The sequence below is a fragment of the Haliotis rufescens genome, unplaced genomic scaffold (assembly GCF_023055435.1).
Source record: "Haliotis rufescens isolate VD_foot unplaced genomic scaffold, xgHalRufe1.0.p SCAF_14, whole genome shotgun sequence".
Taxonomy (NCBI): Eukaryota; Metazoa; Mollusca; class Gastropoda; order Lepetellida; family Haliotidae; genus Haliotis; species Haliotis rufescens.
In genome coordinates, this window is record NW_025963824.1 from 7,477,916 (window position 1) to 7,502,483 (window position 24,568).

General features: G+C 37.8%; 1 protein-coding gene across 2 annotated transcripts in view; it reads left to right on the forward strand.

The window, feature by feature from the left end:
- Positions 1-23,276, forward strand: part of LOC124123188 — a 49,299-nt gene extending 26,023 nt beyond the window's left edge. For both annotated transcript variants that reach the window (XM_048395717.1, XM_046486476.2), the window contains exons 4-9: positions 3,279-3,356; positions 4,507-5,227; positions 9,323-9,441; positions 10,683-10,946; positions 11,880-11,937; positions 22,076-23,276. In XM_048395717.1, coding sequence (XP_048251674.1) covers positions 3,279-3,356; positions 4,507-5,227; positions 9,323-9,441; positions 10,683-10,946; positions 11,880-11,937; positions 22,076-23,036 — 2,201 coding nt within the window. In that variant the 3' untranslated portion in view covers positions 23,037-23,276. The remainder of the gene's footprint in view (positions 1-3,278; positions 3,357-4,506; positions 5,228-9,322; positions 9,442-10,682; positions 10,947-11,879; positions 11,938-22,075) is intronic.
- Positions 23,277-24,568: the final 1,292 nt, after the last annotated feature.

The following is a 24,568-nucleotide window of genomic DNA, read 5'->3' on the forward strand; positions in this document are numbered from 1 at the left end:
TAAGCCTAAACCTACCCATCTCAAAATCAGAAATTAAAAGTGTAAACAAACAAAAAATAACCAAAAAATGGCATAATCAATATCAAAACTCAAATAGCCAAATCAAAAAAGTGCTCAGAAAACCACTAGCCAAACCTAAAATCCTACACCCCTCTAAAAAAATTGACAGATTAATTACAAAACTCCAAACAGGACACACGAACCTAAATAACCACCTAAAAAAACTTAAAAGACACACCACAGGCAACTGCCCCCACTGCAAACAACCCGAAACCACAGAACACACACTCATCCACTGCACCCACTACCAAACACACTACAAACCACCCTCAACCTAAATAAGGTTCCTACTCTAGATGAAATACTAAACCCTCAAAATAAACTAGAAAACTTCAAGGCCCTAGGGGTATTAATAATCAAAACAGACCTAATTAAGCGCCTCTAAAACTAATTAATCTACCAATCCAAAATCCAATAAACATACAAACACCCACCTCACCCGGCTACCTTAGTTCCCTCCTCCACCCACCTTGGCATTTATTCCAAATTTAAAAATCTTAAAAATTCAATATAAGCAACTCCTAAAAGCCCCCTCTTGGGTTGCACACACCACTTTCACCCTTTTCGGAATACACTAAATGGTCCGGCCAGGCCCGTGTGCGAAATACGCTGCAGTCGGAAAGCGCACGTTAAATCTTCTATATCGGTCAGTAGTTGTCTCAGCACTACACAATCAGCAATCTAAAAAACAACAAAAAATCCTCATCCTAACCGACTCCCTTAGTGGACTACAAGCCCTCAAAAATAAAAAACACTAAAAACCACCCCAAACTAATAAATCAAATACTCAATAGCTCAAACAACTTAACTAGGGCAGGTAAACAAATAGGAACACGTAGGAATCTTTGGAAATGAAAAGGCAGATAAAGCAGCAAAATTATCCCTTTAACTCCCAGAAATAAGCTTAAACTTACCCAGCTCAAAATCAGAAATAAAAAGTCTCACTAAACAAAAAATCAACAAAAAATGGCAAAATATATACCAAAACTTAAATAGCCAAATCAGGAAAGTACTAAAAATACAACTAAATAAACCAAAAATACTACACCAATCCCAAAAAATCGACAGAATAATTACTAAACTACAAACAGGCTACACCAAACTAAATAATGACCGAAAAATAGCTAATCTACACACAACAGCAAACTGCCCACATTGCAAACAACAAGAAACACAAGAACACGTACTCATTCACTGCACACACTACCAAACACACCGAACAACACTACAGACCACCCTAAATCTTAAAACCGGACTTACACTAGAATCAATCCTAAATCCACAAAATAAATTAGAAAAATTCAAAGCCTTAGGTTTATACCTAATTAAAACAGGACTAATAAGTCGCTTTTAAACCCCAAATAGAGTAAATTAAACCAAAACTACCTTATCTAAAAACCACCCAACACACACAGCTCCCTTAGTTCGTCCCCCACCCACTCTTGGCATTCTTTCCAAATCTCAAAATTACTATATAAGCAACCCCTAAAGCCCCTAATTCATAGCCTTTTTATTGTTCAAACTACTGATAAAACATATTTTAACTTGTTCCTTCTAACCATATTTCCAAACAATTCCAAACCATTCCAAGTCATTCCAAACATTTCCAGTGTTGGAAATATGTTTGGAAATGTTGCCTTTGCAATTTTGGATTTTCTGGAAAGATCGATCTTTCCAAGCTTTTGAAAGTTTGGAATGAGCGATCTTTCCAAAGCATTCCAACGTTCATTCCAAATTGGAATGGACGCTATTTGGTCTTGTGTTTGGACTTATTTTTGTAAATTCAAAATGACTGGACAGGGTAGGTGTCAAGTAACCGATGTTTGTTTGTATGAACAGACAAAGAGTGAGATCATTGTGTAACCTGTAGCTGTCTGAATGTATGCCATCGCACCACCATAGTCGCTCATGCTATCAACCACTGTTTTGTTCGGACTCAGATAGTGGACACAGAAAGTATAACAAACAATTGTGTAAAGAGATTAATTAATTAATATAAGTATTGATATCAGAAGAGAGAGAGAGGGGGGGGGGGGGGGGGGGGGGGGGGGGGAGGGGTAGACAGAGATATAGCTGGAGAAGGTTTTCTGTTAAGTTCTTGATATAAATTATTTCTTCAGTTACAGTGTTTGTTATAACAGTAAACATTATATGAATCGTCTCAACATGACTGTACAGTTTGTCAATATGAAAGTAAGTTTTGCTCTTGATTGTTTTCATTGTTCTTCCCTGTGTAAAGTGTTTGTTGAGGTATTGTTGCAGCACTTTCCGATTCACAATATTCTACACAAAGCGTTGTTCTATTCTTAAAAAGCATTGAACTGATTTGAATGTAGTTGTGACGCGAGAGAGTTATTAACTTGTAGCTCTATCTATCAGGATTGACTATCACTGTGTATATATGATCATAGTCACGAAACTCACCACAAATCTAGAGAGATATTAAATTGCCACAAATCTGTCGATTCATAGCAACGTTGGTCGCTCGTCATGCAGCTGAAATCTTGACCCGTCGCTTAGCCAAACAAGAGTCAACAGGAGATGACATAACCCAACACACACACACACACACACACACACACACTGGATTGTCTGGTCCATACTCTATTAATTGTAGACCCCCGTTATAAAGCTGTGGCAAATTAAACAAACACTGGATCACAGGGCCGGCCAGACGTTAGTAACATTTGTTGGAATCAATCCCGAAGTCTAGAGAAGTGCCCTAGGACATACTGACATGCTGGCTTCAGTCCGTGAGATTTATAGGAAGTTTCATGAAACCTGTACCTTTGCAAATCATGAGATCGGAATCGTTCAATACTTGTAAGTGAGTGAGTTGGGTCTAACGCCGTTTTTAACAGTTATATCACGGCGTCTCAGACGTTTACGGTTTCCGTGAAACCCACGGGCACGTGTATGGTGCTGACATATCTAGAAACATATTCGGGGCGAACGCAACTCTGCAAAGCGATTTGCTGTTTCTTAGACAGATGGGCCTCCCGTGTCTCCAAGAGTAGATAGAGGAATAGGGCTAAGTTGTACTGCATAACATTTGGGATCCAAATCTATGATGATAACTACTGGTCACCTGATCCTGTCAAATGCAGCATGAGTCACATTTCTGGTAAACATGTCTGGGTCCTCCAGGTAAAAGTGGGGATGGGGCTGCAATCTCATGTATATTTTTTTTTTTTTATATATTACTGTTCTTTTTTCAGATACCAGAACACCAACGGAGGTGCATCTCTCCCACATATCCATTAGCAGCTTCTTTCCGAAGAAAAAATATGATGCAGGTGCGTTGACCCAAGGAAGTCAAATAACACATTCGGGTTAATTTTCAATATATGCCCCCATATATTGTTCAAACTCAATCCTGTATCTTATCTGACCAGTATTGTTGGGCCTGTTGTGCATCCTTCACCTCTAAGGCGTGTTTGTCTTTTTAATAACCTGGTTTGCATTGTCGCTCAACTAAACCTTTAGGTCATTTGAACCTATATCGAGACGTGTGAGCTTTTCTAGTTTAAATATGATGACTGAAACTAGTCCTGCAACTTTGCAATGATGATCCCAGTATAGGTGTCTCTAAAATATCCAAACCAAAGTCTGATCATACGGCCACCCATCTGAAAAAGTTTCGTGTTGCCCATCGTATTTTTGGCATCATCATCGTAAACCTGGTTTGGGCGTATAGGATTTTCCATGCCTCGGGCTTCACATACGCCTATATTTTACTTCAATTTTGAATATGCTAGGACATCGTGTCAATAGAATTTAGAACCGATATTGAACAACAGTTGATGGAGATTCACCACCACTTCCGCACATTGTCTTTGAAACCATGCAGTTCTTCGACATCTCAAGGATAGCATATTATGTATATCTCCTTCATATCCCTGTGAAATCATTAGGCACATTGATCAATCATGTCAAGGATTTAGGTTATCAATTAGCAATGTCAATCTTATATCAGTGGCAGGTCACAATGAGCTACTTTTGAAGAGTAGCATAGGCTAATTTGGTTTGATTTGTTGACGTTGATTTGTTTGAAGTTCATTTGTTCTTAAAAAATACTTGTGACTGATATAACTTTCTCACGACTTTCGTGTTAATACCATACTGCATTGTGCTTGTATTTACCTCACTAGGAATGCCATAGAATGTAAATAATAAGGCTGAAATGCATTTTGATGTTAACTGGAGGCGAGGTACTTAATCTTGTATATATCAATGTGAAAATCCCTGGTGCCACCTGGAAGGAACCACTACTTTTCATCAAGTGCAAAACAAAATATTTACTTGGAGTGAGTGAGTTAAAATTTAACATCGCATCGGCATTATTTCAGCCATATAGCGACGAGATCAAGTTAATATTTTTTTACAATTTTGTAAAGTTTGAATTTTGTATAACCACAGTATAAGCAGATGGTATTGATGTTTCAGGTGAATTTGTCATCTATCCTAAATGTATGCATACGATGTTGTCAAGTGAGTACCCAAAGATGTTGTCAGTACTTGAGGAAACATATCGACTTGGAGCATTTATCTATGTTGGATCGTCTTTTCAATGTCTTTTTCTTGGAAATCAACAACAATTTCACACTATAAAGACGAAGTTGATTTGCGACATGTGCATTTTTCCAAAAGACAAGTCAGTCATTATGTTGACTGTGGCAAAAGACAAAACATTGAAGACTCATCTATCCAATTACAATTTGCAAATGAAAAAAAACTTGGAAGAATGGATCAGCGAAACAGAAGCTGAATTCAAAGCCTTGTCTGGAGTTGTAGTCCCTCAAGACTTTCAAATCAGAGGCAAATTCGAATGCCAAATTGCCGATGCTGAGCAACTGGCAAAGAGAAAAGGTCCTCCTCCGCTACTTGCAAAACATAGATTGTATATTGAAGCCTTTCTTCAGAAGCTTGCAACCTGCAAGTTCGTTCATCGTTTTTATGCAGTTCCTGGAGAAACCGTTTATCTTATTGAGGACACATTTGAAGACTTTATAGAACTCATGGAGGAGACTGGGGCCAAAACTGTGTATCTCAAATGTTCAGAATGTACAATGCTTCTCGTTTGTGAACTAGCCTACAGGTTAGCTTTGCTTGGACACACAGCTCTACAGTCAAACACAGAAGTGAAGAAAGAATTGGAAGAACTAAGGTAAGCGTTCGACTTCATTAACTACATACATTGTGGTTTCAGGTTGCTTTTATTTTTGACATGATTCATGAGGATTGAAACCAACTTCTCAATTCGTTAAATTCGTTGAATATGAAATATTAAATACATTCCAGAAATTTGCTTGACTTATTTAATATCATTTAGATTTAGAAATTGTAAATAGTTATGTCTATCTTGGTATTTTATTCAATCGAAACTGTCGTTTTGAATGTGCAATTAAAAAACTCGCTGATAGAACTACACTTCTCAAAGTCTTTGATGTTCTAATCATGCCTATTCTAACCTATGGTTGTGAAACTTGGGGATACGAAATTCATCATTCAGTATTGGAAAGAGTACATTTGAAACTCAATAAACTTGCCTTCAATCTTACTAACTCAACACCAGATTATATGCTGTATGGTGATTTGGGGAGATTTCCAATAAGTATAATCATATATAAGAGAATGATTTCGTTTTGGCATAAACATATATGTAATAATTGACCTGTTATATAACATTTTCAACGCTAATATTGAAATACATTAATTCTATATATATAATACCAATAACAATAGAAACAACTTGATAGACTTCATTAAGAGCTTATTAAACAGGTGTAGTCTTTGAGTAGTTTTTAATTAACCGGATTATGTAATTTACGGCTGGTTAGTCTAAAAAAATTAAAACAATTTAAAAGATCAATTTATTCAAAAAAACTACAAAGCTTGCAACTATAGAATTTACAAAACTTACTTCATATTTGAACAAAATCTTCTCTTATCACCAGACCACTTCTTATCCCATACATTGATTATAAACCTATAAGTAGATCTTACATCCGTGATCTGATGCAAAAGACGTGGAACACCCAAGTAGGTATCAATAAGTTACATTACAATTAAACCAAATATTGGATACACCTACTTGGGTTGTCAGTCCAGATTTGAAGAGGTCATTATGCGACGATGTCGTATTGGCCATTCGAGATATACACATGAGTATTGTTAAAAGGTGAGGATACTCCGTTTTCTATCCCTTGTGATGAAAGAATCACTGTCAAGCATGTCGTGCTTGACTGTATTGATTTTTGCATCACAAGGGATAAATATTGCAGCGTAAAAACGGTCAAGGGCTTATTCAAAAATTGTGATGTATTTTCTGTATGGTTTTAAAAATCGGTAGCGCTTAGATTGTTAGTGGCTGTACCCTCGAGGGGGGTTGAAGTAGCGTAAAATTATTGTCCCCCTAAAAGTCCCGTATCATTCGAAGTATTTTTATGCATGCCAGGCTTTTAAACGTAGAATATTCGTCATTTTAATCTTTGGCTTAATTGGTACACTGTCGCCAGTGAGTGAAGGGATTATATAAATCCTGCCGGTTTCCATGCAGGAAGCAAAGGCACTGTAATTCCCCATGGTCTCTAGTATGGTGATCTCCCTTCAGTTACTGACGATCTCTAGTCCATTCGTACATTGTGTTGTTCACTAATACTTATGACTTTTATATATTCTCAACTAGTTTTTAATAAAGAAGTTGAAATTGAAATTGAAATTGATTAACATCAGCAAGGCCGTAGTAAACTTTTGCTTGAATATTGCTGAGCTGACTCAACCTCAGTTTTTTTATCCATGATTCGCAGGTTTTGTCTTAACTGGTATACCGTTATTCCCTTTGTCTCCAACTGTCTTAAGGACAAAGGTTTAGGCTCTTCGGATTTAATGATGTGATCTCCTCCTATTTAGGAAAAGGCATGCCCCATACAGCTAACATAATTACAATGTCTTATATATTTCCAGTCTAACGACCTGACCTTTTATCTCAATAGTAGGTTGACAGGAATGTCACATTTTTTTGTGCTGTTGTACTGTTTTTCAAAGTATAAATGAACAAAGCACACATGGTTACTTTCGAAGAAAGCGTTCATTTATTGTTAATCATTGAAATATTGTAACATCGAATTGGCATTATTTCAGCCACATAGCTAGGAGAAAAGTTTATATAAAAAAACGCAAGTGCATCATGAATACAAAGTTATTTAAAATACCAAGTTTGTTAAGCATCATGTAACATAATAATATTATTTATGACACGGTCTCATAGCCACCAGCAACCAAAGCTAGGCCCAGTTGCTGGGGATCATGGAGACTTGTTGCCTCAGCTTCCTGCACTATACCCCTGCAGGATTTAAATTATCATTTTAGGGACTGGTTGCTGTGCACAATACTAACCAATAATAAAACAACCGCTCAGCAATAAGTGGCTCAAAACACACTGGCTGAAGATAGTTAAATCGATTATGATAAGAATTACGTGTCACATAGAGGGACGGACAAACATTTTACGGTACATTAACCTCCGGGGCAGAGCCTTCTGTAATTGTTGATAAACGCATCCCACCAAGTGGCAAAGTCAAATATGTTTCATAAATTGTTTTTAAATATAGTATGCATCCTCAAGTGTATGTTTCATGAATTGATTTTAGATATTACTTTCCATAAGTGACTCAATTGTTAACATAATTAACTTGGTCTCGTCGCTATATGGCTGAAATAATGACGATGCGACGTTAAATTTTAACTCACTCACTCATAAATTCTCTTCCTTCCAAACTACTTTATTTCAATAGGGCCACTAACCAAAGCTGATTTTGAAATGCATCTCAGAAAAAAACATGTCCATCATATAATGTTGCTACAAACAGCGAAGTTGCAAAACTATAAAATCAAAACGACAGTAACCAGTCAACATATCTTAAAGCGAAACTCTTTCAGAAGTTGTCTACCCGAAAAAAACGTCAAATGAGCTCTGAACATGTTGAATCCGATATGTCCGCCACATAGCGTAACTTTGATCAAGAACAGCCGTTTTGAAGCAGGCAAAAGCAATATACGAAAGAGCTTCTGCAGTTGCATTACAAGATCACTTTCCATTCCAAACACATTGTGAAGAAAAGTTTTACATGACAACTTTGACCCAGAAGTAGGACTGTAAATGACGGCAATCAAAGATATTACTCAACATGTTTCTGATAGCATCACAGAATGGTGCATGGACACGAAGTATGTAGAGTTAGGAAGTGTTTAGTTTGATAGTTTGATAGTACATTGTAGCAGACAGTTACTGTGAAAAATAGCGAAATACATAAGCTTTAATCCAATATGACTGCCAAACAATGCGAATTAGCGCCACGGGACGCCGAGTTGAAATTGATGCCGTTCCCGTTTGCCTAATTTGGAAGCCATCAGACTATACGTTTCTGAGATAGTTGATGGTAAAAGTCACTTTCTGGGATTAACTTTGAATTATCTGCACTTTGTCCAGAGGCCTATGTGTCTGGATTTTTAATATGTACTAGTTCCAGTTCTCATTGGTCCATGTTCTCTTCATCCTTTTGCAGACATTCTGTCAACTTGTTGTTGAGTTAAAGGTGGTCCAAAAATCGGCGGGAAACTACAAGTGATATTAATAATCATAAAAATAAAAAGACGAAGAACAAGAACAATTACAAATGGATTGTTTGATAGGCATTACTTAGAAGTTGACGAATGACAAGATAGACACAATTTTTATGGATAACAACTTTGTTCATAAGCAACGGTTGCTTGACAACGGTATAAGGATCTATACCGAAACGTCGCTTTTCACAGTATTAAAAAAGTTGTTATCCATAAAAATTGTGTCTATCTAATTCTAAATGGGTTCTTAGCCTTTTAGGCATCGGGCTCTATTTGAATTGATTAATCCAGGTATTTCTCATGCATCATACATACATGTGCGATGAAATGGGATGTTGATTTTCTTAGGGAAAGCTAAAAAAACTGAAACCTCCTTTTTAAATTACATCCACTGTATGTCTGTTTGTTATTTAACGCCGCACTCAGCAATATTCCAGCTTTTTGACGGCAGTCTGTAAATAATCGAGTCTGGACCAGACAATCCAGTGATTGACATCAGCCAAGTTAGCGAGCCTGTCTACCAAATCCCGTTAGTCATCCCTTACGACAAGCATAGTCACCTTTTACGACAAGCACGGGTTGCTGAAGACCTATTCTACCCCGGATCATCACGGGTCAATTACATCTATGTTTTCAGGTGCGCACAAAACATTTCCATATCGATCACTTATGGCACAAATGTTGCTGATGAGAATGTACAAGAAGGCGACGTACTCTTGTCATCGTGGAAAGGGGGTACGATACTTTTTCGAACAGGTAAGTGTATCATATTTTGTATTTATTATATACTGCTCAGCACAAAGGGGGTATTATACTATGTTTGACTAAAACGAAGGTAGAGAATAAGCTCGGCGTGATGAGTACAAATGATTCAGGTTTACAAACATGCTGAAATGCACCACTTGGATTCATTGGCTCCAGGACAAAACGGACCTGGGGATGGTTTCTTTGTTCAGGAACAGAGATTTATTTCTGTCAGTACAAAATGGTTCTACTCTGGCTCTCGGGACCTTTTCACTGTGTTGCTGGTGATGTTTGCCTCTCTCGGTCGGCCGTCTGTCGACCGTCTCTGCAAAACACCTCCATATTTAAGGTGTGTCTGGGTTGACGTGGTGGCGGGTCTGGGTTTGTTGGAGTCGAAAACGTTATTCCAGTTGGAAAAGAATTGTGTTTTAAATAATTGAAAGTATCGAGTTCTTTGATTGATTTTTTTTTATCTCAACTGGACTAAATACCTTCGCATACATCATGTTGAATGGTTTCCTTATTTGTACAGATATTGATTTACAGAGTTTGAAGGTGAATCGGGAAAAACAAATTGCATGCTTGTAATTTGATCTAGAGGAATAGAGTGAAACAACAATTGCGGTATGTTGAGGTACTATGTTTCTGATGAGTATATATCCTACTGTTAAAAATACATGTTGTTCCCATATATATATATACACACGTTTGGGTTGCAGGTTTGTACATTTTCTCAGAAAGTTAAAATCTGTGAGTAGAAACTCGAGGAAAGTCATGGAATGAAAACTACAGGCTATGAATATGACTGATGTTTTACGTTTATATTAATCCTGAACACCATCAAACCTGAGCATCGATCCGCGCAATTGGGATACGATGACATGCATCAACCAAGTCAGCGAGCCTGACCACCCGATCCCGTTAGTCGCCTTTTACGACAAGCATTCTAGGGGTGGCGGGTGTTGAGGCAAAGACTCAAATAAATCCTTTCCTTAAAACAAACATGTTTGATGCTACTACATAGTCATGAGATTACATAAAAATGGTTTAAAATATAACCCCCATGCATATTAACGTCTGGGGATGTGTATTTATTGACCTGCGTAATTGATACGTCAATTTCAAACGTTGTCCTCGGATGACACTTCCCTGGACATACTGTGGTGCAGTGCTACTTGTTTGATTTGTTAAGATTTTTAAGAGCTGTATAATTTCTGTCTCTCTGTTTGCGTTAATAGTGTTGATTTTTGCAGAATTGACAGAGGTTGTAGCTGCTAGAAGAGCCTTGGCATCAGCTGTTGTGAGGCACAGTTTATACATGAAGGATGAAGAAAGATGCGAGAGACTGGTAGACCTAGTTTGCTTGAACATAGAAATAACTGAAGAACGATTAAAAACCTTTCTGCAACCTTTTGATTTTGAATCGCAGATAGTAGCACTGGAATCGTTAAATACATCTCTACAAGTCAAAAAGAAGAATGTCAGAGTGAACAATCAACTTGCACATCCTATGTGTCGTAAGTATATTTAATGGATTTAAATGGTTTTACGATTTAGCTAACCTGACTGTCAGTCAAGTGAGCTTATGTCATGGTGTGTCAATATGTCTTTAGGACATCACCTCCAAGGCCAATGAAGCTTCATCTTTGCAATCTATAATCCCAGCTTTTGTTTCTAAAAGCAAGCTCGCAGATGTTTGTGATGGGATTTTCAAGATGGCCGCCAAGACAGCAATATTAAACATATCATATGTACCCATTTTATATGTAACATTATCAAAAATTTGATATGCAGCCAGAATGTGGTAGGCAGAAATACATACACGTTGTTTTTTTTGCATATAAAGATTTTTTGCCATAATACGATATTTGACCTTTGTGTAATGTGGTAATTGGTATCCCCTGACAAAACGAAGTATGAACATCCAGACAGACCAAGTAGCAGTATTATAGAAACATATCAATACGATTTCATACACAAATAATTAGGAGCACAACACGTCTCAGCGAGAACATGTATTTCGCCGGCAATGATCAATAACACTAATGACAAATAGTGGACAGGGTACATGCATCTTACTTGTTAGGCATAGCAGCAATCATTATTTAGTATGTCTGTTTGACAAAAAAACAAGAAGCCACTTTCGTCTCAATGGTGTTATTTCACAGATTGGGTGTTGTGGTTAGTTTTGATTCACTCACTCACTCATTAGCACGTTTTGATGTAACCAGAAATTGCGGCCAAGTTTTTACTCATGTCTACTCTTTGTGCATTAGAATTGGATTTAAAAATAAGTAGATAATTGATTGAACAATTGGTTAAAATTGCAGTGTACTTTTAGAGTGATGTTGATGAGTGAGGCAAGGCACTTGTGCTTCACAGCGGAGACTATTCACGGGGACATTCTGTTAACGACATTACAATTGTTTTACACATCTATTATTTGACAGCACCACGTGTTGTAGTTGATGAGGAGCATAGGTCACTGGCACTAAAGATGAAGACCAGGTACGCATCAGTTTTATTTTTTATTATTTTGCAATGCTTAAATGTTTGATGTCAATGAGTAAATCCATTAGCATAAATCCCCTATGTTTATGTGGAAAAGGTTTTGCCTCTTAGATTTATATCAACGGCAAGTCAACATTTATTATAGGAAAATGTATGCAGCAGAAAACCTCCTACATGCCAATATTTATGTGACTTGATTTTAGTACAGTCAGTTGGCATACCATAGGAGTGAATCTAAATTCATTCGGGAAAATAGGGAAAAACATGTTTGTATGGCGAACCTCCAAAAGAATATATAAAGGTCAAACAAATTTAACTCTCAAATCCTCATTTAGATTCCAAGACTTAGGTCAAAGTCTGCCAGGCAAAAGAAGTATACACACGTGTTTTGGTTGCCAAACTGAAACAAACAAGACATGGTTTTTCGATGGTCCAGTTTTTGGAATTTGATGTTTGTTGTGTTTCGGCCACTGTTTTCAACGGAGTAATGTTTTGACAATGTTTGAACTGTTTTGATCCAATCCAGTTTTTTATACTTTTTTTTGTCCATCAGTTTGTTTACTTTGAGGTAACACATTATTGAGGGATAAAGAACATTGGTGTTTTATCCCAAGCCATGAAGTGGGAGGGGTACACAGGAAAAAATGCGTCCGTGTAGTTTCGTTCCCGGAGCATAAACCGCTTAATATTTAATTTTTATACTTTGCATATCTTTATCAAACACAAGCTAAACTGGTGCCTTTTGATGTTATGGTTTTTCTAAGAAAACATTTTGGGTGTTTTCATGGCAACAAAGTTGACTTTGACTCAAATACGTGTAGCATTAGTTTCAGAAGCATAGTGAGTGAGTGAGATAATATTTAATGTTGCATCGGCATCATTTCAGCCATATAGCGATGAGGCCAAGTTGATACATTCATAGTTTGTTCATGAATACAAAGTTATACTTTTAGTTCCTGTGACATTGAATAAGATTTAATGCAAAGCTATGTTTTTCACCAAATCTGAAACAGTTTCGTTTTGCAACTAATAAAAGATTCCTGTAAGTGTTCAAATGGTTTAATTTGCCATACTGACTACAGAAAATGCGTGATGTCATATAAAAACATGAACATGCCCAAATGTCAATTTACAAATCAATAGCGTGTGTGTCCACCTCTGGTTGCGACGCAAGCAACACATCTTCCTCTCATGGAATGGACCAGGCGTCGCACAAAGTCCTGTGGGATATCTATCAAAATCTGCTGGAGCATGTTTCGAAGTTCCTGGAATGTCTGTGGAACACGTGGTTGACGTCGAAGGCGCCAATCCATCTCATCCCACATGTGCTCTATTGGTGAGAGATCAGGGCAGCGAGCCGGCCAGGGGATGAAATTCACGGTTTTTGTTGTTGAAAAGAGTCCTAAGCAAGTCGAGCAATATGAGGCCGGGCGTCATTTTGAAGGGTAATGCCTGGGCCATGACGACGCAAAAACAGTAGAACAATAGGGCCGATCATCTGGTCGCGGTAGCGCTGTCCATTGAGATTTACCTCTACCACTATCAAAAGGGTCTTCTGTCTTACTGTTATCCCACTGCATGGCCATCAAGCGTTAGATGCTGTCTGTACCACTGTAGACTTGCCTGACGGTGGATTCCTGTCGTCAATCCCTGCACATCGAAGGCCAGGGATGCTTCTTGCAGTCACTGTTGCTGGCTGGAATCGATTTAGTAGGTTTGTTGTTCGAATCCAGTTGTCTTGTCAATTATTGGTTACGCGTGGCCTGCCACTATGAGGATGGTCTCTGACTGCATTCGTCTGTTGCCATCGTTACCATAAACACCAAATGGTGTTTCTATGGACGTTAAATTGTCTTGCAACATCACGTTGACTCGATCCTGCTTCAAGCATACCAATGGCTCGCAGACGCTCATTTTCGGACATCCGTGGCAATTCGTAATGTTGAATAATTGCGTAATTTTGTTGTTTTTCTCAGTTGTTGTTGTCAGCACGATGCTAAACAATGCATATTGAATCCCGTTAACGCACATGTTTTTATACACATTCTTGGGTGGTGAAATGCATGGGGCTTACATAAAAGTCAACTTTTGCATGGAATGCATGCTTTTCTGTAGCAGTTGCGTTTTTGTGACTTGATTCCTTACATGTAGTACAATATTGAAAATTAAATTTTACTTGTTTGAAAAATACACTAAAATATTGGTGTCACAGGAACTTTTGTTGTTGAGTATACAATTTATCAAACATATTTGGGCATAATAATATAGTTTATTCAGTTTTAAAACACCAGTAATCAAAGCTAGGCCACCTCGCTGGGAATATAGTTTATTCAGTTTTAAAACACCAGTAATCAAAGCTAGGCCACCTCGCTGGGAATCACTTGGGACCTACAGTACCTCTGCTTCCTGCATGGTACCCCAGCAGGATTTACGTCATCATTTTAGCTACTGGTGGTTGTGCACAATAGTAGCAAGGAATGAAAAATACTCATCAATGAGTTGGCTTAAAAACACTGGTTGATGATAGTTACATCTATTATGATAGGGTTACGTGTCACACAGGAGGACAATAATTTTACGATACTTTAACCCCCTGGACAAAGCCTTCAATAAAGTCAGTAAATAATTGAATCATACCAAATTTAAAAACAAGCATTTAATTATTCACATACATATTTAAAATTTATTATGCAGACCAATTTCTTTCAAGTTACAAGTTGAGATTCCCGCTGACACTGGAAAAGAGATCTTTCAGGTTTATGCTTTGATAATGTGAATCTCTTGTGATTGCAAAGTCCACAGAGTCAAGCAATATATGCTTGATGGTGAACCTTTCATCACAAGGTATACACTTAGGATGTTCGTCCTCATCTGTCTTTAGCAACCGACCGTGGTCAAAACGACATCGTCGTAATACGACCTCGTCATGTCTTGACTTACAATCCAAATAGGTAGGACCGATTGATGGCTTAAATTCGTGAAGTTTACTGCTTCCTACCTGGGCGTCTCACCTCTTTTGCATGATATCCCGAGTATAACCCTTGATGGTTGGTTTGAAATCACTGTACGGGATCAGTCAGTTTGTCAAGCGCAGCTTTAGCTGCAGCATTAGCTTTTATCAGACCGGAGGTGGACTTTACTCTTACACAATTTAAAAAATCAGACACCAATCAATTAATATATCAGCAAAATATATACAAGTGAGAACAAAATATGAATCCCCCCGTTCCAATTTTACAGATGGATCCAAGGACGGTAGCACTGTCTCCAGTGCCGTTGTCATTTGGTCAAAAACCGTATCATCCCACTTATCAGACCATAGCTCAATTTGCACGGTTGAAGCAAAAGCAATATTAACTAATATATCCAAAAACAGTCCAGTTGTAAACGGTTCATCTTTTCAGATTCATTGTCGTGTCTACGGGCAATAAAATCTAGCTCTTCACATCATCCATTTATTTACGATATTTTAGAATTATATAATGACCTTGCTACTGGCCAATTCGACATCGTCTTTTGCTGGTTGCCCAGTCATGTTGGAATCACAGGTAACACTATGGCTGATGCTGCAGCAATGGCAGCTCTCAACAAATCTGTGATGCCACTTCTTCTACCATACAGTGACTAAAAACCTGTTATTAGATGCTATATAAAAGACCTAATGCAGAAGAAGTGGGACACTCAAGTGGGTATAAATAAATTACATGCAATTAAAGCAAATATAGGCTATACCTACTTGGGTTGTCAGTCAAGATTTGAAGAAATTGTATTAAGACGTTGTCGTATTGGCCATTCTCGTTATACTCATGAATATTTGTTAAAAGGTGAGGATCCTCCATTCTGTATCCCTTGTGAAGAAAAAAACACAGTCAAGCATGTCCTGCTTGACTATTGTTTTTTCCATTACAAGGGATAATTATTTCTTTTAAAATACCTTGCTTCGGTGTAGTGTCATATGCTTTTTCTAGATCGAAAAAGATAGACACTACATGCTGTTTGTTAAAAATGGCATTCTCGAGGAATGACTCCAATCTAACTAAATGGTCAATGGTACTGCAATTTTTATGGAATTCACATTGAATATTTGTTATTAAATTATTAGATTCCATGTACCATGATAATCTATTCTTGACCATACGTTCCAAGGTTTTGCAAACGCAACGAGTCAATGAAATTGGTCTATAATTTGATGGATGGGTATGATCCCGTCCAGGTTTTGGTATGGGAACAACAATGGCATCACGCCATGAAGAAGGAAATTTACCTGATGTCCAAATATCATCAATTATTAACAGTAGGGTTTCTAAACATTTTTCTGGTAAATGTTTCAGGAGTTGATAATGTATGTTATCAGCTCCTGAAGCAGTATCATGAGCTTGCCCCAGGGCAGTATGGAGCTCATGACTGGAAATTTTCTTTTCCTGCTGCGTTTGGTATCTTTGAAATTTAGATACATAGTTTATTTGCAGTTTTTGATTTATCAGTTAACAACTGATCGCCATTTTTAAGATGATGTATGCTTGATTTATTACCCTTACCTTTAATTTTTTTAATCATGTTCCACACCTTGGACATCGGCGTACGTGAATAAATTTTGGCACATAATTTTGCCAACATTTGCGTTTGTTTTGTTTAAAGGTTCGCCTGGTTTTAGCTAACATTTACAATTTTGAATTTATTTAGATTATTGCGTCGGAAATACTTTTCAGCCTTTTTCCTGGTCTTCCTAGCTTGTTTGCAGTCGTTGTTAAACCATGGTTTACGAATGTCAGGATTTGCGGAGGACTCGGGAATACATTCATCAGTTCATCAGAGAAAAGTTGTATCGGGTTGGGAACATTTAGAAAAGTATCAGGTTTTAGTATGTTAGTAAAAAGGATTTCATATGAAGCCCTGTTGGCCTTAGTAAAATTCCATCTGGATGACGGAGGTACATCAGATGGTGTCACAGATGTTAAAACAGTAGGAAAATGGTCACTTCCACAAAGGTCATCGTGGACTGACCATTCCAATTCACTCAGTAAACAGAATCTACACATGACAAGTCCAGACAAGAGTACGTTCCAATTGCAGGATGTATATATTTTCAGAACCATCATTGAAAAAACATAAGTCGTTATTAACGAAAAATTCCTCCAATAATTTACCTTTTGAATTGCTGTCATTACTACCCCAAAAATTACAATTGGTATTAAACCATCGTTTACGTATATGTGGATTTGTAGAGGACTTTGGCATACATTCATCAGCAATTTCACTTAAAACGTCAGAAAACACTTGAATAGGATCGATAAGATCACTGAAAAACTCATTTTAGTTTATGTGAACATAACGTCTGACATAAAGGTCAGTTAGCCTTTGTAAAATTCTATTTCGTTGAAGGTGGAATATCAGTTGGAACTGTTGGTGAAAGGATAGTTGGGAAATGGTCACTTCCACAAAGATCGTTGTGTACTGACCATTCAAATTCGAGTGAAGAGGAATCGGTTAGAGACAAATCTAAAGAAGAGTACAGTTGCATGATGCAGATACGTGTGGGAATCATCATTAAAGATACATAGGTCATTATTAGATACGAAATCCTCAAGAATCTTACCTTTTGTGTTAGTGTTTGTAGTGAAAAGGTGAAGAGACAGGTGTTGGTCTTGATGATGTTTTCTCGTGAATCGTTTGACAGCTGTAACTCCTTGTTATCCCCCGCTCAACAAAGTTGGCGGCGGATATAGAAACGGGCTCCGTCAGTCAGTCCCGAAATCGTTTCCGGAGCATAACTCATAAACCGTTCAATATTTTTTCATCAAACTTTGCAGGTCTGTCAGGTACATGCTGAACTGGTGCCTTTTGCCATTTAGAAATTTTATAATTTTTTCTTTTTTACCTTTCCATGGCAACAAGATTGACTTAGGTTCTGTGAGGGTAGGGTTCGTTTCTGGAGCATAACTCATAAACTGTTCCATATTTTTTCATCAAACTTTGCAGGTCTGTCAGGTACATGCTGAACAGGTGCCTTTTGCTATTTGTTCAATATTTTTTCATCAAACTTTGCAGGTGTTTCAGGTACATGCTGAACAGGTGCCTTTTGCTATTTGGAAATTTTAGAAATTTTTCTTTTTTACCTTTCCATGGCAACAAGATTGACTTAATGTTATGCGAGGGTAGGTTTCGTTTCCGGAGCATAAGTAATAAACAGTTAAATATTTTTTCATCAAACTTGTCAGGTTTGTCAGGTACATGCTGAACTGGTGCCTTTTGCTATTTAGAAATTTTAGAATTTTTTATTTTTTTTACGTTTCCATGGCAGCAAGATGGACTTAGGTTCCAAACTCTTCTTTTTTTTACAATTTCCATGACAAGTTCCACCTCGGTTAAAAAAGGTCAGGGTTTGTTTAGATTTAATTATGTCAGGGGATATAGCCACGTTAGTGACAAACTCTTGTTTCGTCAGTTCTGCAACAATTTCATCTTCACTCATATCAGACAGACATCGCGCTCTTGTCTCTGACGATGCCTCGACATGAGTTCAGCGTCCTATGTGCTGAAACAACAACCTCTACATTTGCAAATTCGCTGATTGATAACAAGTTTAGAGATTGCTGATTCCGTACACACTCCACAAGTATGGACCCATTACGGAGGCGGATAACATTTTTAACCTCTCCCAAACAGCTATTGATGGCCTTTGGCAAATTGTTTCAAGTTCATGGGTTGATTATTTGATGCCTCAATCACAATGAATTGAGCCCAGAAATCCAGTTGGGGATCAATTTCATGATTAGATGAGCTAGTGTCTTAATGTTTTCACTCGTCACGATATGGCTGACATATTGCCGATGTGACGTTAAGCATAAACTCACTCACTCACTTAATGTTTTCTTGTCTAAATGAGTGTTTTTGAGACATAATTAGGTAAAGTGGTTCTGCATCCTGCTCGCCATCCACCCACCATCGAGCGTCAATAAGGATGGTGTCTTATTGTATTGGATATCCAAAATTAAAAACGCCAGGGCTACAGGGCTGTTATACTCTAGCAAATATGACATGAATAGCGAAATTTGTCTTCTAAATTTACTGCCAAGCTGGTTCTGCCAATAACAATAATTTAGAGACATACAGATTTCAGCGGTCAACATTACCAAATTGGCCCATGAGCCACCGCCTTCTGGCATAGGACTCTAGGCAATAAAACTATTTCAATAAATATGGTTTAAAAAGACCAAGCAATACATTTGTGACAAATATAATACATGTATGTGCAAAAATAAGCATTTGAAGTAATACGCACAGGGCTTGGCGTGACCAGCCCATTGATAAAACCAGCCCTTTCTACCAACCGTCCATGTGCAGTTTGGGTCAAAGTAGTGTGTTGGGCAAAGGAAAACAGTTCCAGGAACCAGTGCCCTCAACAACCAGAATCCCATCCTCCACCGAAACGGGCGCAACCAGCGGCAAACGGGTAGCCCAATTCGGTCGCTTTTTATCCCCCCGGCATATAATGCGGGGGGATATAGCGATCAGCTTTGAACTTAGGTTCTATAGGGTAGAGTTCGTTTCCGGAGCATAAGTCAAAACCCATTCAATACTTTCTTACAAAACTTTGCATGTCTACCAGGCACATACTGAACTGGTGCCTTTTGTTATTTAGGAATTTAAAAAAAAATAATTTACGTTTCCATGGCAACAAGTTGGATTTAAGTTTTCATATAGGGTGGGTTCACTTATGGAGTATAACAAATAAACTGTTTAATATTTCCTTTACAAACATTGCACGTCCGTATATAAAGTACATACTGAACAGGTGCCATTTGATATTAAGGAGTTTTAGAAATGTTTATTTTAGAATTTCCATTGCAGCTATTATGACATGGGCTAAGAGAAATGTTGGGTCAGTTACCTGGTTTAGGGCCATAACGTGTTAAAATGAGTGGGGGATATAGATGACTTCGTTGACTATACGCTTGTTTCTTGTAATTTGTTTGCATTAAAAAAACAACACAGAAACACGTTTTACTTTTCATTTCATATGGATGCGACCATGGTTGATCTTTTGTTGGTAAACAATGTATGCTTCTTAAAGAACATTCAACTCTTGACTCATTACATACAGAATTGCACATTTACTTGTGGTTACTTTACAGACAGCTGCCGGGGGGATATGTCATGTTTCTGATGACTCTTGTTATGACCAGCTATTGGGTGCTGAGGACACATTCTTGTCTACCCCGTGTCTCCAAGGGGGTCCATCACAAGGGACCAATACTGTATTTCAAATCATCATCTGTTAAGGATCTTAATTTCTTAAAGGATATAGAATTGTTTGCAAAACTTTGATTAATAATGTTTTGTACAAAAACTATGTTTTAAAATCGGTAGATTTAATTAAAAACTACGATTATTAGTTGCTGTTTCCTCGAATGAGGTTAAAGTACAGTAAAATTATTGTCCCCCTGATTGGACACATTAGTTCTACTTCTTTCAAAGTCAATTTAGAACTATGCCATTTTTAATCGTAGTATTTGGGTTAGTTATAACTGCTGGTTAACATTGGCTACTGAAGGGTTGGTTGGTTTGTTGTGGCTCAACTTTGGTTGATTATCCCCCGCCCCAACGAAGTTGGCGGGGGATACAGAATTGGTTTCCGTCCGTGTGTGCATGTGCGTCCCGAAATCGTTTCCGGAGCATAACTCAGAAACCGTTATATATTTCTCTACGAAACTTTGCATGTCTATCAGACTCATGCTAACTGGTCCCTTTTGCTATTTGGAATTTTATAATTTTTTATTCTTTACGTTTCCATGGCAACAAGTTGGACTTAGGTTATATAAGGGTGCTGTTCGTTTCCGGAGCGTAACTCAAAAACCGTTAAATAATTTCTTACAAAACTTTGCATGTTTACCAAACACATACTGAACTGGTGCCTTTTGCTATTTAGGAGTTTTATAATTTTTTATATTTTACGTTTCCATGGCAACAAGTTGGACTTAGGTTCTACAGGGGTGGTATTCGTTTCCGGAGCGTAGCTCAAAATCCGTTAAATACTTTCTTACAAAACTTTGCATGTTTACCAAACACATACTGAACTGGTGCCTTTTGCTATTTAGGAGTTTTATAATTTTTTATATTTTACGTTTCCATGGCAACAAGTTGGACTTAGGTTCTACAGGGGTGGTATTCGTTTCCGGAGCGTAGCTCAAAATCCGTTAAATACTTTCTTACAAAACTTTGCATGTCTACCATGCACATACTGAACTGGTGCCTTTTGATATATAGCACTTTCAGACATTTTTATTGTTTATGTTTCCATGACAACAAGTTGGATTTAAGTTTTAATAAAGGATTGGTTTACTTAAGAAGTATAACAAATAAACTGTTAAATAGTTCCTTGCCAAACATTGCATGTCTTTATATAAAGCGCATACTGAACTAGTGCCATTTGATATTAAGAAGTTTTAGAAATGTTTATTTTAGAATTTCCATTGCAGCTATTTTGACATGGGCTGAGAGAAATGTTGGGTCAGTTACCTGGTTTGGGACCATAACGTGTTAAATTGGGCGGGGGATATAGATGACTTTGTGAATTATACGCTTGTTGCGATCTATAACCCGTTTTTCTATTGTGTTGTTAAATTGTAGTGAATTCTCTTTTATGATATCAAACTCGTTTTCACTAATATTTGTGATCTTCTAGTTATTGTACTGTCCTTTGGCGACAGGTATTTTACTCGTATGCATTTCTTTGATATCAAATGTCTGATATCTCGTCACCATATGGCTGTAATATTGCCGATGTGACGTTAAATTTCAACTCTCTCACTCACTCCTTGTTACAATTTACTAAAGTTTTGGGGATGCATTTTGAACGTTTAACAGTTTTCAGTCGAGCAATAGAATGGTGTAAGTGATTTAATATATATCAATGCTTCTAATTCTACAAGATGTATATAGATATTGTGGAAATTTATATCTATGTGGCCATATACATGTTTTTAATTGCACTGCCTTTTCCATCAACGACAGGAAGATAGTGAATATTATGCCTACAATTATTCTTATACTTATGCACTTACTTAATATTCCAGCTACATGATGACCCAAAATAAGAACTGTCTGAAATTCTTTTTTCCTATTAACGTTGCAGCTTTGATGACAGAAATGTACAACAAAATCGTGACACACAATCTACTTGCACATCGGAAGGCAGAAATGGAGGGAAATTTGGAAAAAGAAAAGAAGGACACATTCAGCAATATCCTGCCGAAAATCTTAATCATATGGGAACTTCACACTACACAGACCAAGACAACAGAGATGTCCCCCACGCTCAACAAAGTAGGCAAATGTATGATTCAGACACATTTTGCCATACTATTATTGACAAAGACTCCGAGAATAATTCACAGATAACATATGAAGATTCACAAATGCCAATTAGAGATCCAACCTTCTCGAAAGCGACCAGACTTACAGCATCTGAATCATACACTACACGTCAAAGAGACCAATACAGAAATGTTGTGACATGCCAAGATGAACAAATACCTAGCTGTGCCAATAATTCACACAGTGATAACCAGGATGCTTCGAGGGTCATCACAGACGAACACATCTCTCAACACGAAAGAAAGGCAAGCTACCAAGACCAACAATGGCACCCAAGGCAACCAGTCTTCCCTCTACAAAGCAGGGATAGTGCGAATTATTCAGAAACTACGAAACAATATTCGAGACCTTCAAAAGGCCGATCCTCTCCTCAATTCACAACAAGTGCCAAGGCAGATTCACACTTAAAAAAACATGATGGACATCTGCCCAAGAATGAACGTCCCTTTCTACAAACGAAAATTCCTATTCTTTATCCACACGCATTTCAACATGGTAGATATAATTCTATCCAATCACGCCCCAGAAGCGCACCAGAACAAGACTTATCTCTGCACAGAGGAAATCCTTTGGACTATTCCCACAATATACCACAAGATAGAACAAGGCATATAACTGAACAAAACAGTACAAATGCAAAGTCTGATTCACAAATCAAACACACAGACAGGCATCTGTCAAGGAAAGTAATAACGACAAGGCCAAACAGCTACGCATAGTTCCAATTCATCCCTGACCAAATGAAAAGAACAGGGCAGACATCCTACTAACGTTTGGCACCAACATCCAGCGGAGACCAATAATCTTCTGTACAATATGCACAATACCTAAGAAACCAAGAATTACAAGCGACATCAAGAGTAATATTTACAGGCTTACCAATATACCAAAGTCAACTTAATACTTACAAGGCCTGTTTATAAACAATACACATTGTCAGAGATACCCAAAACATTTTGAAAAAATGAGTATAGCTTTTAGGTTAACATCCGGGGTAGAATAGGTCTTCATCAACCCATGCTTGCCGTAAAAGGCGACGATGCTTGTCGTAAGAGGCGATTAACGGGATCGTATGGTCAGGCTCGTTGAATAGGTTGATGCATGTCATCATATTCCAATGGCGTGGGTAAAAGGCGGCTATGCTTGTCGTAAAAGGCGACAAACGGGACCGGATGGTCAGGCTCGCTGACTTGGTTGATACATGTCATCGATCCCAATTGGGTGGATTGATGCTCATGATATTAATCACTGGATTGTCTGGTCTTGACTTGATTATTTACAGACCGCCGTCATATAGCTGGAATATTGCTGAGTGCGGCGTTAAACAACAAACAACTATTGTCTGTATTTCCCCCATGTGGAATATGTGTCCAATGCTACCAAATGGACCAGGTGGTCATGCTTGGTGACATGGTTGATGGCGTGTCATCGCACCCAGATGGCCAACACACCTACCATTATCAGATTTTGGTCCCTAACAACTTTAGCTGTTAGGACGAGGCGACGTGATGGATCGGATGACAGACTCCATGAATGTGTGTCGTTGTTCACAATATCACTCACTGATAACAACAAAAAATGGGATCGACAATCGTGTGGCTTGGATGGATGGATATTATAAGCAGGTTCCCAGACTCTGGTTTTGTTAACATTATTCAAGTAGCAACACAAGTGGGGATCAGGTAGACAGACTTGGCTGATTCAGTTCTGTTCCCATCCAGGATTGTTGCGCGGTGTTTTTCAGTCAAATGTTTCCAAGACTCTAGTATTAGCAGGATGCTGTAGCATAGCCCTCCTGGCCGCAAACACAACAATGGCCATCATGCTAGGTCGTGAGATACACGTGTAGACGAACGCTCCATGGTATTCGAGGCAGTCACCATATCGTCACAACACATAATGTGTGCCACAGAATATAACAATGGCATATTGTATTCACTGAACTGTTAGTAATGCAAATAGTAAAAAAGAAAAAGGTCAAAATCAATAACCAGTTATATTTGAGAAGGTATATTGCATGTGAACCAAATTAATTTGTGAGACGACATATTTATGAATGTTGTCAGAATAGATCGGAGATATGATACAAAAACACATTTTTTAGTATTGTTATAGTGCGCAAATTTGCTCAATAATTGATATCAGAATATAAAAATAATATTCAAAATTTATAAAATAAACAAACGTATCTTTACAGTCAAACCTCGGACATCTCACATAAATGGAAGTAACTCACTTAGGTGGTAAACAC